Raw genomic sequence first — 12,748 nt, forward strand, 5'->3', positions numbered from 1 at the left:
AAAGTGAGGACATGACAACAGAATATTGCTGCTGAAGGACAGTTGAAATCACAAACCATCAGAAATGTATCATTTAAAATAATTATTCTTTAAATATATTAATTAATTAAAGTAATCATAATTAAATTTAATATATCAAACAAGGAAACTCCAGGTCAGAATATCAACAATGTAGGAAAAGACAGATTGCTACTTACTGTAAAGGTAAAACATTGTGTTGCAGTCAGGTACAATTAAAAGACACTTACACATAAGTTTTTAGACGCCACCTTCATCAGAAAAAGATGAAGGGTATGGGTGAAAGTATAGTACAAGTATACTGTTACATTTAAAGCATTAATTTTAAACAGTGGAAACTCCAGGCTGGAATATCGACAATATAACGAAAAAACAGATTGCTATTTACTGTAAAGATGACACGTTAAGTTGTTCACACAAGCACACACACCTGATGCCTACATCTTGACTGCCATCTGTGGCATGCAACTGTCACATAGAAGGGAAACAGCAGCCTGGAGGGGGTGGGGAAAGGGAAGGGACAGAGATAGCAGTGTACATGTGGGAGGAGAGATAAGCCTGTCTGGCAGGCCATGCAGGGGACTAGGCTGGTAACAAGTGTTGCTTTGGGAGGCTGTGGGGAAGGGAATTGGGGGGAAACATGGAGCAAAAAGGGAGAGAAGTGGGTAATGGGAAAGATGGGTGGGTGTGTTGGCAGAGGGTGCCAAACAAAGAGGTTGGGAGACAAGAATAGGGATGAGGTAACAGAATAGTGGAGGTGAAGACTGTTAGATGGAGGGTGTGGAAGAGTATGTTGCCACAAGGTGAGGTCAGGATAACTTCAGGTGCAAAGAATGTGTTGTAAGGATACTCCCATCTGTGCTCTTCAGAAAAGCTGGTGGTGCAGGGGAGGATCCAGATAGCTTGGGTTGTGAAGCAGCCATGAAAATTAAGCATGTTATGTTCAGCTGTGTGGTGCGCCACAGGGTGCTCTACTTTGCTGTTCATCCTGGCAGACAGCTGGTTGGCTAATACAACAATATAAAAAGCTCTGCAACAATTGCAGCAGAGCTGGTATATGACGGTGGCTGCTGTCACAGTTAGGCAGCCTCTGAAGGTATACGATAAGCCTGTGACAAGACTGGAATAGAAAATGCTGGGTGAGGGACTGGGTGGCTCTTGCACCTGGGCCTCCCACAGGGATGTGATTGGGATTGAGAGTGGTACAGAAATGGACTATAATGCTGAGGAGGTTGGGTGTGTGATGGAACACTACTTTCAATGAGGTTTGAAGTATCTTGGGTTGGATGTCCCTCATTAATAATTAATTTTATATATATATATAAATGAACTGTTTAATCATATTTACATTTTACAATTAATAGATTAACATTGTGAGGTCCTTTGATATAGTTTATGTTGATATCCGCCTCTCCCATCTACCCACCCCCAAAGCACAAAATATAGTAGTCCCCTTACTGTTATTTGAGAGGAATAGGCAATTTGCCATTACAAGATTTCACCATCTTCCTTCATATTCAGACTCATCCATGATAATGCAAGGCATAAACACAAATGATACACCACAACAAAGAAACAAAAAGAAACACAGACTAATGCAGGATAAAATTCCAGTTCGAATAAATGACTATATTACTTACAAGATTCAATTAATTTCCAAAGAAAAAAGAAGATAAAACAACAAAGTCTCCTCCTCCACCCCCCCCCCCCCCCAATCCTCCTCTCACAGTCAGAGCCTTTTCATCACACATGGTATTTGTATAATGTGGTAGAAACAGAAGCAGCATGTTTCTTTGCTTTGGTAAGTCTGTACATGTTATCTGTCTTTATTGGAGATGGCATCTCTCTTTTCTTCATCAAATAAGTACAAAAAGAGATCATGTTTCTTTCAAGCACAGGTTAGTAGTTGCTTCACAAAGAGGCTTAACATACCCGCTTTTAAAAACATGATCCACTTTCTTCTTAATAGTTCCCAGTCTTTAGGGAATCCACAAGAAAATCTGTTTTTAATGAAGTGTGGTAAATCTGGAACAGAAACCAAAATGGAAATGTCAATTAATGTTTTTCAGATTTTCTATATAAAAAACCTGATTAATGTACTAATGGCAAAAATTCTGACAATTTCTTTCACTGAAATCAAATGTATCAGATTATTACAAATTAAAAACAGTAGAAGTTGTGGGAATACAACTATTCTGCACGAAAAGCTTAAAGCAAACACAAAAAAAGGCAAATAAGAATATCACAGAAAGAGCTTACCAGTTAGACTGGTTTAGTTCAGAGGTAGGTACCATCAGTTTGATTAAAAGTTGCTAACAAGGGGCTCTTGAGGCTTGGGGCAGTCAGGGCAGGAATATTCATGTTAGTTGGTTGGTTGGATCTCATCAAAATTTCAGGGGTTACATGGTACTTTTGTGCTTGGAGAATTCTCTCGTAGATTTTACAGATGAGAGGCAGCAGAGGGAGGGGGGTGTGAGGGGGGGTCGGGAGCTTCCAGGATCATTAACTGGCTTTCCTTTTTAAGATTGTAACTACCCTAATCTGCTTCCAGATGTTAAGGTGTTGGATGAAGATGAAGCAATTTACAAAGAGTTCTAGCACTCATTGTTATATTTTAGCTCCAAAACACTTAATTTGTTCTACTAGAATATCATATAAATCTTTGAGCCTTCTTCACTTTGTTCTTGGTAAGCGCCCTGTTTGCCTCTTCTGTACTGAAGGAGTTCCTAGTATTAGTATTTCTTCTTCTTCTTCTTCTTCTTCTTTGTTCCTATATATTTTGAAGTATAATTTGGAGGATTTCAGCCTAGGTGTGCTGTTTTCCAGGAGAGCCTGGCTATTTGGCTGGCAGTGGTAGGAACATCCTCCTGTAGAGTATGTTGTGTTGCAGTTGAGACATCTTAAAGATTCAATTGCTCTTCCCATTTACAGTTCTTCCATTGCCTTTCTAATACAACTCGCTGTTTTGGCAATCAGTACTGAGTTGATTAACAGTTGGCTAGTGCTACCTGTGTGCACAAAGGGGTTGGCTTTAAATAGTTATACATATCTTTATAGCTTGTGTTCCATTTCTCATGATAAACCCTTGAGCTAATTTCACCTACAGCCTCTTGGAATGGACTGTCTTAGAACTTTGTTGCTGGTGTTATTTCAGTACTATATTATCTATTATGCTCTGGAGCACCTTCCGGTTTGCTTTTTAAATGCTATACCTGTGTCAAAATCTGACATTTGCAGATGAACATGTACATTACTTGAAAAATAATTTTCCTGTTTTGGTTGTTTGATATAGATGTGCAACATCTTTTATGCTCCACGTTGTAACCTCTTCAACATCCCGGATTTTTAAAGGACACAGGGAGTTTGACATTGTCAATCAGTTGTAAGTGGTTTGTTTCAATCCACTGAATAATGGCCTCCCCATTGTTATAATCTTCGGAGTGGCCCTTTAAGTTTCCGTGACTGCTCAAGTCAGTACTAATGGCAGATAGAACTAACTGAATGTTAAGTTGTTGTTGTTGTTACCAGAGAAATACATACCTGCTTCATACATTTTGCATAATATCTTAAGTAAATCTTCCAGAGAGCTGCAAAAGATCTGACCCTACAAGCCATCAAGTTTCTATTCTGATAGGTGCTTGAGGACAGAGCTATTTCTATACATTCCCATTTTATAAACTCCATACAATACTGTTTAATGTATATATGATTATTTCTAGCTGTTATGAAAGAAATGTTGGCTGGGGGGAGGTGGGGGTGGGGTGGGGGGCGGGGGCTATGCTTAGTGCCTACGTTAGAGGCTCCAGCATAAATGTTCAGCTCAAATTTTCAATGGTCATTGTATAAGAAATTTCACTTTTGTGCAGGATTAGAAAATACAGGACAAAAGTACTTTTCTGAACCTCTTCAGCTGATACTGCATTGATAGTGGTGACTTGCTACTGTATACTCTATTCTAGAAAAGTATATACAGTGGACTATTTCAGTTTCTTTTCCTTTGCCAACTTCTGAAATAGGAACAATCAGATTGACAAATTCACATAAACAGATGACATATCTACAGTGTTTGCTCAGTTATCAAGATAAAACCGGAGAAGGCAAAGAAAACATGGACCACAGCGTACATATTTACTTTGTGCTACACTTTGTTCATCATAACAACAAACTTGATGCAAACAAATACAAACACAATGATTAGTCTGCAGCCATAGAACATGTACACTGGTGTTCTTACCCTCTTGGAAGCAGGTCCTGCTTATGTATTAGATATCTTATTACTAGGTTACTGTAAATGAAACTTCAAGATCTTCTATTGTATTAACAGCCAAGGATGGTTTGAAAAGTTTTTGGAATGGAAAAGAAAAAAGTACTTACATCACTGAAACTTTTTTTATTTTTCAATGTAGTCTCCTTATAGATTAATGCACTTGGTCCAACAATGTTCCAGTGCCTTCATACCCTCTAGAAAATGAGTTTCCTCAGGCCTGCAAAATAGTTGTCAACTCTGGCTATCAGTTCATTTGAAGTGAAGCTTTGTGCTCCAAGAAAAATTTTCACTTTTGGGAAGAGATGGAAGTCTGATGAAGCAATATCAGGTGAATAAGGCAGGTGTGGCAACAATTCATACCTTAGTTCATGTGATTTTGTCCTGGCGACGGCATGTGTGTAGGTGCACATTGTCCTGATGGAAGATGACCTCCTTCCTTGCTAAACCTAGCCTTTTTCACGTAACTTTTGTTGCAGTTTGCCCAGGAGGTTAGCATAGTATTCTCCAGTAATTGTTTGCCCAGTGGGTAGATAATCTACAAACAGAATTCCCCTTCCTGGTGAAGCGATAGTCTTTGCTTTCTTTGGTGGTGGAGAATCAACATGTTTTCACTGCTTTGACTGTTGTTTTGTCTCTGGGGTATAATAGTGCACCAGAGTCTCATCTGTGGTCACAAACCGGTGCAAGAAATCTTTTTCATTTCTGCTAAAACAGGCCAAACATTCTTCCAATATGTCCATTCTCATGCATTTTTGATCCAGCACCAAGAGTCACGGCACCCATCTTGCAGATAATTTTTTCATTTCTAATTATTCAATTAAAATGTGATACACCCTTTCAGATGACATTTCGCAAGCATGAGCAATTTCACACACTTTCAATCGGCGATCCTCGATGACCATTTTGTGCACTTTTGGAATGATTTCTGGAGTAGTGACACATCTTGGATGACCACATCGCAGATCATCATCTAAGCTCTCCTGACAAAATTTAAATTCATTTGTCCACAGTTTAATATAAAGGAGCAGAGGCTGCCCCCCACCCACCCTCCTGCTCCCCACCATGTATTCTGGCAAACAGCATGAATGTTGTTTCCTTTCATACCTTTCTTTACGAAGTACTTAGACACTACTCGAATCTTGATTTTTTTTTCTATCTTCGCAAATCACTACATGGGAGCAAAAACAAAGCCACATCACCACCACAGCTCTCTTCCAACAGCACTGATGTGGCATGTGTTCACATGCAACAGTACAATGAATATCATGTGAACAACTCGTTGGGCTAGTGCTAACCTCTCGTGGTGATTCCGAGAACTTTTCAAACCACCCTCATATTTCTTAACTACAACTCAGCTATGTAGTTTTTATTGCAAAAATTGTGTACTGCCACAGTCTCTGTGCACACTAGATGTACTCTGATTGTCATGCTGTTAATACACACATCAAAAAAAAGTTTAGCATCACCTTGTTTCTGAGAGTTCTGGAACCAGCACAGAAAATTGGAATAGAGATCAACATAAACATCATTACCACCCTTTTTATTGCCCCAAAACTTCAGGAAACCTCCACCTTGCTGCACTTGCTGGACAGTGTGTCTAAGGCACTCATCCTGACCAGGTTGCCTCAAAACACATCTCCGACATTTGTCTCGTTGAAAGCATATGCAACACTTAGTGGTGGAAAGAATGTGATGCCAATCTCGAGCGGTCCATTCAGCTTAATGTTGGACCCATCTGTTCCGTGCTGCATGGTGTCATGGTTGTAAAGATGGACCTCGCCATGGACATTGAGACCGAAGTTGCGCATCATGCAGCATCTTGCGCACAGTTTGAATCGTAACATAACATCCTGTGGCTACAAGTAAGGCATTAATCGACATCGTGGCGTTGTTGTCAGGGTTCCTCCGAGCCATAATCCATAGGTAGCTGTCATCCACTGCAGTGGTAGCCGTTGGGTGGCCTGAGCGAGGCATGTCATTGACAGTTCTCTCTGTATCTTCTCCAGGTTTGGTCAACATCGCTGTGGTTCATTCCAAGACGGCTGGACACTTCCCTTGTTGAGAGCCCTTCTGGCACACAGTAACAATGTGGATGTGATCAAACTGTGTTATTGACTGTCTAGGCATGGCTGAACTACAAACAAGACGAGTTGTGTACCTCATTCCTGGTGGAATGATTGGAACTGATCGGCTGTCGGACCCCCTCCATCTAATAGGCGCTGCTCATGCATGGTTGTTTACATCTTTGAGTGGCTTTAGTGACATATCTGAATAGTGAAAGGGACTGTGTCTGTGATACAATATCCACAGTCAACATCTATCTTCAAGAGTTCTGGCAACTGGGGTGATGCAAAAGTTTTTTTGATGTTTGTATATACGGTGAAAATTGCTGATGCAATTTCCTGCTCCATACTAAAATAGACAAACAGAACACCTTTAAAAAGTGGCCAAAAACTGGTTGTTCTTAACACTTTTCACAAGTTCAGAGAGGAAATTGGCTTTGAAGTTTTCTGAGGAATTTTATTTACAAAAGTTAAGGCATATTTGTGAATGAACTGCATGGCTGAATCGCTAGCATTAAAGAATTGTGGCTGGATGTTGTACTGATCACTGGTTTGAAGCTTGCTCTAGTATTTCTCTTTTCACTGACCCCCCCCCCCCCCCCCCAATTCAATTTGATTACATAGATTATTTAAATATAAAATTCTCCTAGATCATTGAAACATAAAATTCATCAAATATATGCTATTTAACATTCATCTAATCATCATTTCCCTTCCTTTCTTCTTGTTTCTAACTACACATATTCTAGCTTTCATTGCAAATATAAAACTGTAATTATTGATATTTTGCATAAAGTTTGCTATTAAAGAGTGTTTAAATTAAGAAAACACTAAAAATAAATTTGTGGGACAAATGAAAAATCAAATTCTCTTTATTGGGACTAAATCCACCGTTTTACATCACACATGTGATCAAGAAGCCAGAGTGATAAGCCTTGTTAGAAAAATGGAAAACAATAGTTTTCATGACACTGTGCATACCATACAACTGCTGCATCTTTATAGCTGCCACCGTACCACTGCAGTCTGCACAGAACTGAGTTAAAGTTTTTTTTGTGAGAAATAACATGAAATTTAAGCTCCCAGATGAACTGGAGTAAATGTACGAAACTTTGTCGTATGTCAATGCTGAATGCTGGCAGGATGCAGAAAAGCATGCACAAAAAATGGAGGAAAAAAGTGATGCTTGAATGGCTTCATGGATTCTCTTGTTGAATGCCTTGTTATCAACATAGCTAATAACAGTTCTTAAACTGTATACTATTTTAACTATACAGTGAAATCCCTGCAATACACTTTTATGTTATACATATCTGGTGCAGAAAAATTACCCTGTGTTTAAGTTGTACATCACTATGTTAGCTACTGTCAACATTATGTTATGTTTTCTGTATTGTCTTGTAAGAAGCATATTGCCAGAGTTTTGCTGTATATTATTTCATTCTATTTAAAAATTAAATGAGATTCAAAGCGGTATTGTTTGTCTGCTCATCTGTTTTTACGTCATAACTGCCAATGTTCACATCACTACTGGTTAGTTGGGCCAGCTAATTGGCCAGTGCGGTCCAAGTTTAATGTGCTGGTAAAACTGTTGTCCTGTATTATCGTTGAGTCAGTGTGTGAGTAACACAGCATAAAACAAACCTTCAAGATATTAGAATGGCTGGTACTTAACCAAATCAGTGCCACCTTTGAAGTGAAGTTCATCCCACAACAAGCAGGCTTTCATGCTGGCAAGTCATGCAGTAGTCAAATCTCGAATCTAATCCAGCACATCGAGGACGGTTTTGAGAGTTGTGAGATTACCAGAGTCGCTTTTGTTGATCTAACAGCTGCATACTGCACTGTGAGTCATGGGAAACTGTTAAAGAAAGAGTATGACCCTACTAAGGACTACCAACTAATATCCCTTATTAGCACCTTCCTCCAGAACAGAAGATTCTAAGTTTCATTACAGGGTAAGCGGAGTAGATGGTGAACACAGAAGAATGGTCTCTCCTAAGGCAGTGTGCATGCTCCAGCATTGTACAATATCTACACAAATGCTCAGCCAATACCAGCAAGTACTAGGCTCTTCATCTATACCTATGACACAGCAGTAGCTATGCAGTGGACAGACTTTAAATAAGTAGAGGGAAAACAGTCTCTACCAGCGGATGAACTCTCCAAGTACTATGATGACAACCACCTGAAGCCCAATCCCAGTAAAACTCAAGTGAGCGTCTTCCACTTATGAAACAGCAAAGTGAAGCAAAAGGTGGACATCACATGGTGAGGAGAGCAACTGAAACATTGCCCAACACGTCAATCTAGGTGTCACGCTGAAAAGGGATCTAACGTACAGGCAGCAATATCTAAATGTGGAACAAAAGGTCTTTGCTTGCAATGGGATACTTAAGAAGCTGATTGGCAGCAGCTGGGGAGCCAACCTGCACCTCCTAAGGGCTTCTGCAGTTGTGCTCTGTGTATCAGCTGTCGTGTATGCTGCTCCTGTGTGGAAGGCTTCAGCTCATGCTAAGCAAGCCAATATTGTGATCAATGATACTGCAAGGATCATCTCAGGATGCTTGAAGCCAACAACACTGCATAAATTGTATCCGATTGTCGGAATAGCCCCACCCAACATCTGGAGGGCTGCTGTTGCAGACAGTGAGAGAACACAGCAGGAGAATGACCGCCGACATCCTATGTACGGTCATCAGGCAGCAAGATCATGCTTTAAAGAGTGCAAGAGTTTCCTTCCTAGGACTGTGCCACTGGAGGGAGCACCAGAGGCAATTCATCTTGTAACATGGAAGACCTCACTTCCTGTAGAGGTATCACCAAACGAAGAACTAGCTCTTGGCGCAAACCTACAATATCCTGTATGGAGGTCCCTCAATCACCTAAGTGTGGGCATCCCCTGATGCAAGACCAACCTGAAGAAATGGGGAACCCTTCCAGTGAGCGCAGACACCTCTTGCAACTGTGGTGCTGAAGAAGATCCAAGCCTCCTCCTGGGCAACCTGTGCACAGTACAGGATATTTAGGAAGGAAATGACAAAGCTATCACAACTGAGGTTTTTTGGAAATGCTGACCAGACACGGAAATGAATGAATGAGCATAAAACATATACTTCTTATTGTACTTCACTGTTCTCCAGACAGCTTGGCTTCCACTGCATGTGAAATGCAATCCCACGAGATTCTAGCACATATGCAAGTATATATAATGTAATGTTTACATCAGGTTTATTCTTATGATATTAAGAGAGTCCTATCATGAAGTACCGGTTCCCGCCATCAACAGAGCTATTAATTCAAAAGTTGCTGTTGAGTCCCAGTTTACATCTTTTGTGAGTCAGAAGGATAGAAAGGGTGGGGGGTAAATGAAACAACAGACACACAGAGAATCCTCACATTTGTCAAGTGGAATCTGTGATCTGATTTCATTAAGAGAGTTTTGTGTTGCAGCTTTATCCATAAACATAAGAATGTGTTGCATAGGTTGGAGTAACCACAGACAGTCAATCTCCATCAGAATTACGCAAACAATTTGTGTTTGACACATAACCATATGCTAAAGTCATGTGTGCATAAATTGGTGTGAAGACTGGTTATTTTCCAGTGTCACATACATGTTTGTCATTGGAAAATCCCACCTACTATCTAGTATGGAGGGGTCTGACGATCGTGTCATATCGCTAAACCAGTAGCCTATAAAATAAATTGGAGATAAAATTTCAGCTGACTGCGTTTTTTAAATACAAATTGGCTGTTGTCCTCAACTTCAGCAAAGCAGGAATGAAGGCACACAAACTGCTCAAATCATGTCCAGCTGTCACCCAGAAAGTGTTAAGCAATATAATGCTAAATTTTTATCAACATTCCACATCTGAAGTTGATTAAATCTGATGACAGTTATTAATTATAAAATGATGATACTTTGTCAAAGCATCTGTACCTAACAATAAATTAAAAGATTTGCTGCATCAGCTGTGGGAATGTAAACAGAGTACACTACACTCTTTCGTTTTTGTAAAATGTGTCATTATGGCCCACAGTTTACTAACTGAACTAGTCATTTACAAAACGCTATTACAAAACAACATATTTCCATCACTACAATTCAAATAAGGAAACAATAATGTGCCCATTACAGTAATGAAAATCTCAGGGTCATTTTCACTAGATTTTAGTTAACGCTCTTACAAGGTGTAATGTGATGATATTGCTTAAGAGCATACTATTACAAAGTGATGACCAGTCCATCATCAGCGCAGGTATTGCACAGTGCCCATGCGTGTGCTCTGGAAAAAGATAGTCTCTACGAACAGTGGTAGCCAAGTTTCGCAGTGGCAGTCAGTTTGGGCGGGACAGGTGGCTACTGTCTATGGCACTTGCTTGCAATGATCACTTCACACACACACATAAAAAGTACACGAGTGATCTCCCAGTAAATACTTAAGTGCCTTACATCATGTTTAGCTCATCGAGGGCTCACAAGTTAAATCTTTCCCCAAACAACCATAAAATTTGCATCAGTTGTGTCCGTCTGATTGGCAATCTCTGATTCACTGTTTCATCAACTGAGTTACTTAACCACAACTTACGACGTTCATGTTCATTACATAATGCCATGACAGACACTACTTTTAGACCAGTCTTTGCAGGTGTAAGAACAGGTGTACATTTAAACTGGTGATATAGTAACACAGATCTGCTTATCAGTATTATGACTTGCATCCAAATATCCAATATAAGTAACACCATGCAACAGTCTTCCTCAAAGTGTAACAGACATTTCATATCCCGCTGCTGCTACTACTACTACTACTACTACTACTATTATTCTTGAATCATACTGTAAGAGACAAACAACATCATTGAACCAAAGTTCATTATCCTTCTGCCTAGAAGCAAATAACAGATAATAACATAGACACAAACATAGAAACAAGCAACATACTGATATAAGCAGCTGCTGAACACAATATGAAGACGAATGCCTGCTGCAATGTGCTTATAAAGACTAGTGCTCCAGTATATGATGTGGCAGATGCCATGGCATGTGCACAAGTCACACGGCCCACTGCAGATGGCCTCCGGTGGCCAGTCCATGCAGATGCACTGACGAAAAATTCGAAGTATAGTGTGCCAGGGTCCTGGTGCCACAGCATGTACCCAAGTACTATATCCAGAGTTCTACCAGGCTTCCTCCATGGGGAGAGAGCATTCCAATGATGTGGGCAACTCGTGAAATATCCACGGCCTCCGTGACAGACACCACAAATGATGAATGTGACATGGAAGGAGATTCAGGGCTGGAATCAGTGAGTACAGGTGCCGAAATGGTATGGCTGCAGACACATGTGGCGTCTGCTCCCCTGTGAAGTCCCATAAGAGAGAAACGATAACACAAGTATTGGTAGCATCTTGATGTCCAGTTCTTGACATGCTGGAACTGTGCCTACGGTGCAGGTGCTGGCATCTCATTTGGGGGCACCAGTGTTGAAGGGCCTGAAGGCACTGGCTCAGTTGATACCAATGGCAGTAAAGCACTGCGGGAAGGCGTGGCAGCAGGCATCAGGGCAGCTGGATTCTGGAGGAAAATCAGGAGGTGGCAACATCCACACGGAGGGTGGGTTCACCCCTGCAGCAGGAATGCTCTATGAGGCTAGGACAGGTGCTGATGGCAGAGGCAGCAGGTACTGTTAAGCAGTACTGGTATTGATGCCACACTGTCGGCCTGCCACTGGTGTGCACAATATAGTGGCAGTGGCCTCGGCAGCTGTGGACCGTGGCCAGAATCCACTTCGGTCTGCAGCCAAACACCAAAGCCCAGTCCGTGGAGCCAGTAGCATAGCACAGAGAGAGCTGTGCCTTCGGGTTATGGCTGAGTGGCATGAGCAGATGGAATAGGGTGCATTCCTGGCAACTACAGACCATCTTGGTTGGAATCCAATCCCTGTAGGAACTTGAGAAGCATATCAAGGTCTTGTCTATGTAGGAGGCCACCACAAGGTACTTTTTCATTTGTATGTTGAAATGTGTGGACAAGACATCCCATCTCGCCATTACACCACACTGTGGACCATCATCTGTCATGCATTTTCGTGACAGCCTGTATCATAGCTGCGGCTGATGTCTGAGGGCAGTGAATAACATATGGAAATTTATAAAAAAGCATGGACAACCAAAAACCTGGAAAAATTTAGGATGGGTCTCATGAAATCAATATGGACACAATCTCACATACTCTGCAGCACAGACAACAAAGAGTGTGTCACTCACAGCGCTGTCTATTGTGTAGCAACAAGATGTACAATGTCAGCATCGATTCTCCATCAAAAAACACAATAACCTGGTACCCAAGAACCCTCAATGTCCCCGATACTGAAGCACATTCTGCTGTAAGGCA

The 12,748-nt window shown here is 40.9% G+C and overlaps 1 protein-coding gene across 1 annotated transcript in view; it reads right to left on the reverse strand.

Annotated features, from left to right (window-relative positions):
• LOC126426436 (uncharacterized) overlaps positions 1-12,748 on the reverse strand; it is an 82,260-nt gene that overhangs the window by 11,254 nt on the left and 58,258 nt on the right. The window contains exon 2 of the mRNA XM_050088353.1: positions 1,951-2,043. Within this exon, the coding sequence (XP_049944310.1) occupies positions 1,951-2,043 (93 nt within the window). The remainder of the gene's footprint in view (positions 1-1,950; positions 2,044-12,748) is intronic.

This window comes from Schistocerca serialis, chromosome 11 (genome assembly GCF_023864345.2).
Source record: "Schistocerca serialis cubense isolate TAMUIC-IGC-003099 chromosome 11, iqSchSeri2.2, whole genome shotgun sequence".
NCBI lineage: Eukaryota > Metazoa > Arthropoda > Insecta > Orthoptera > Acrididae > Schistocerca > Schistocerca serialis.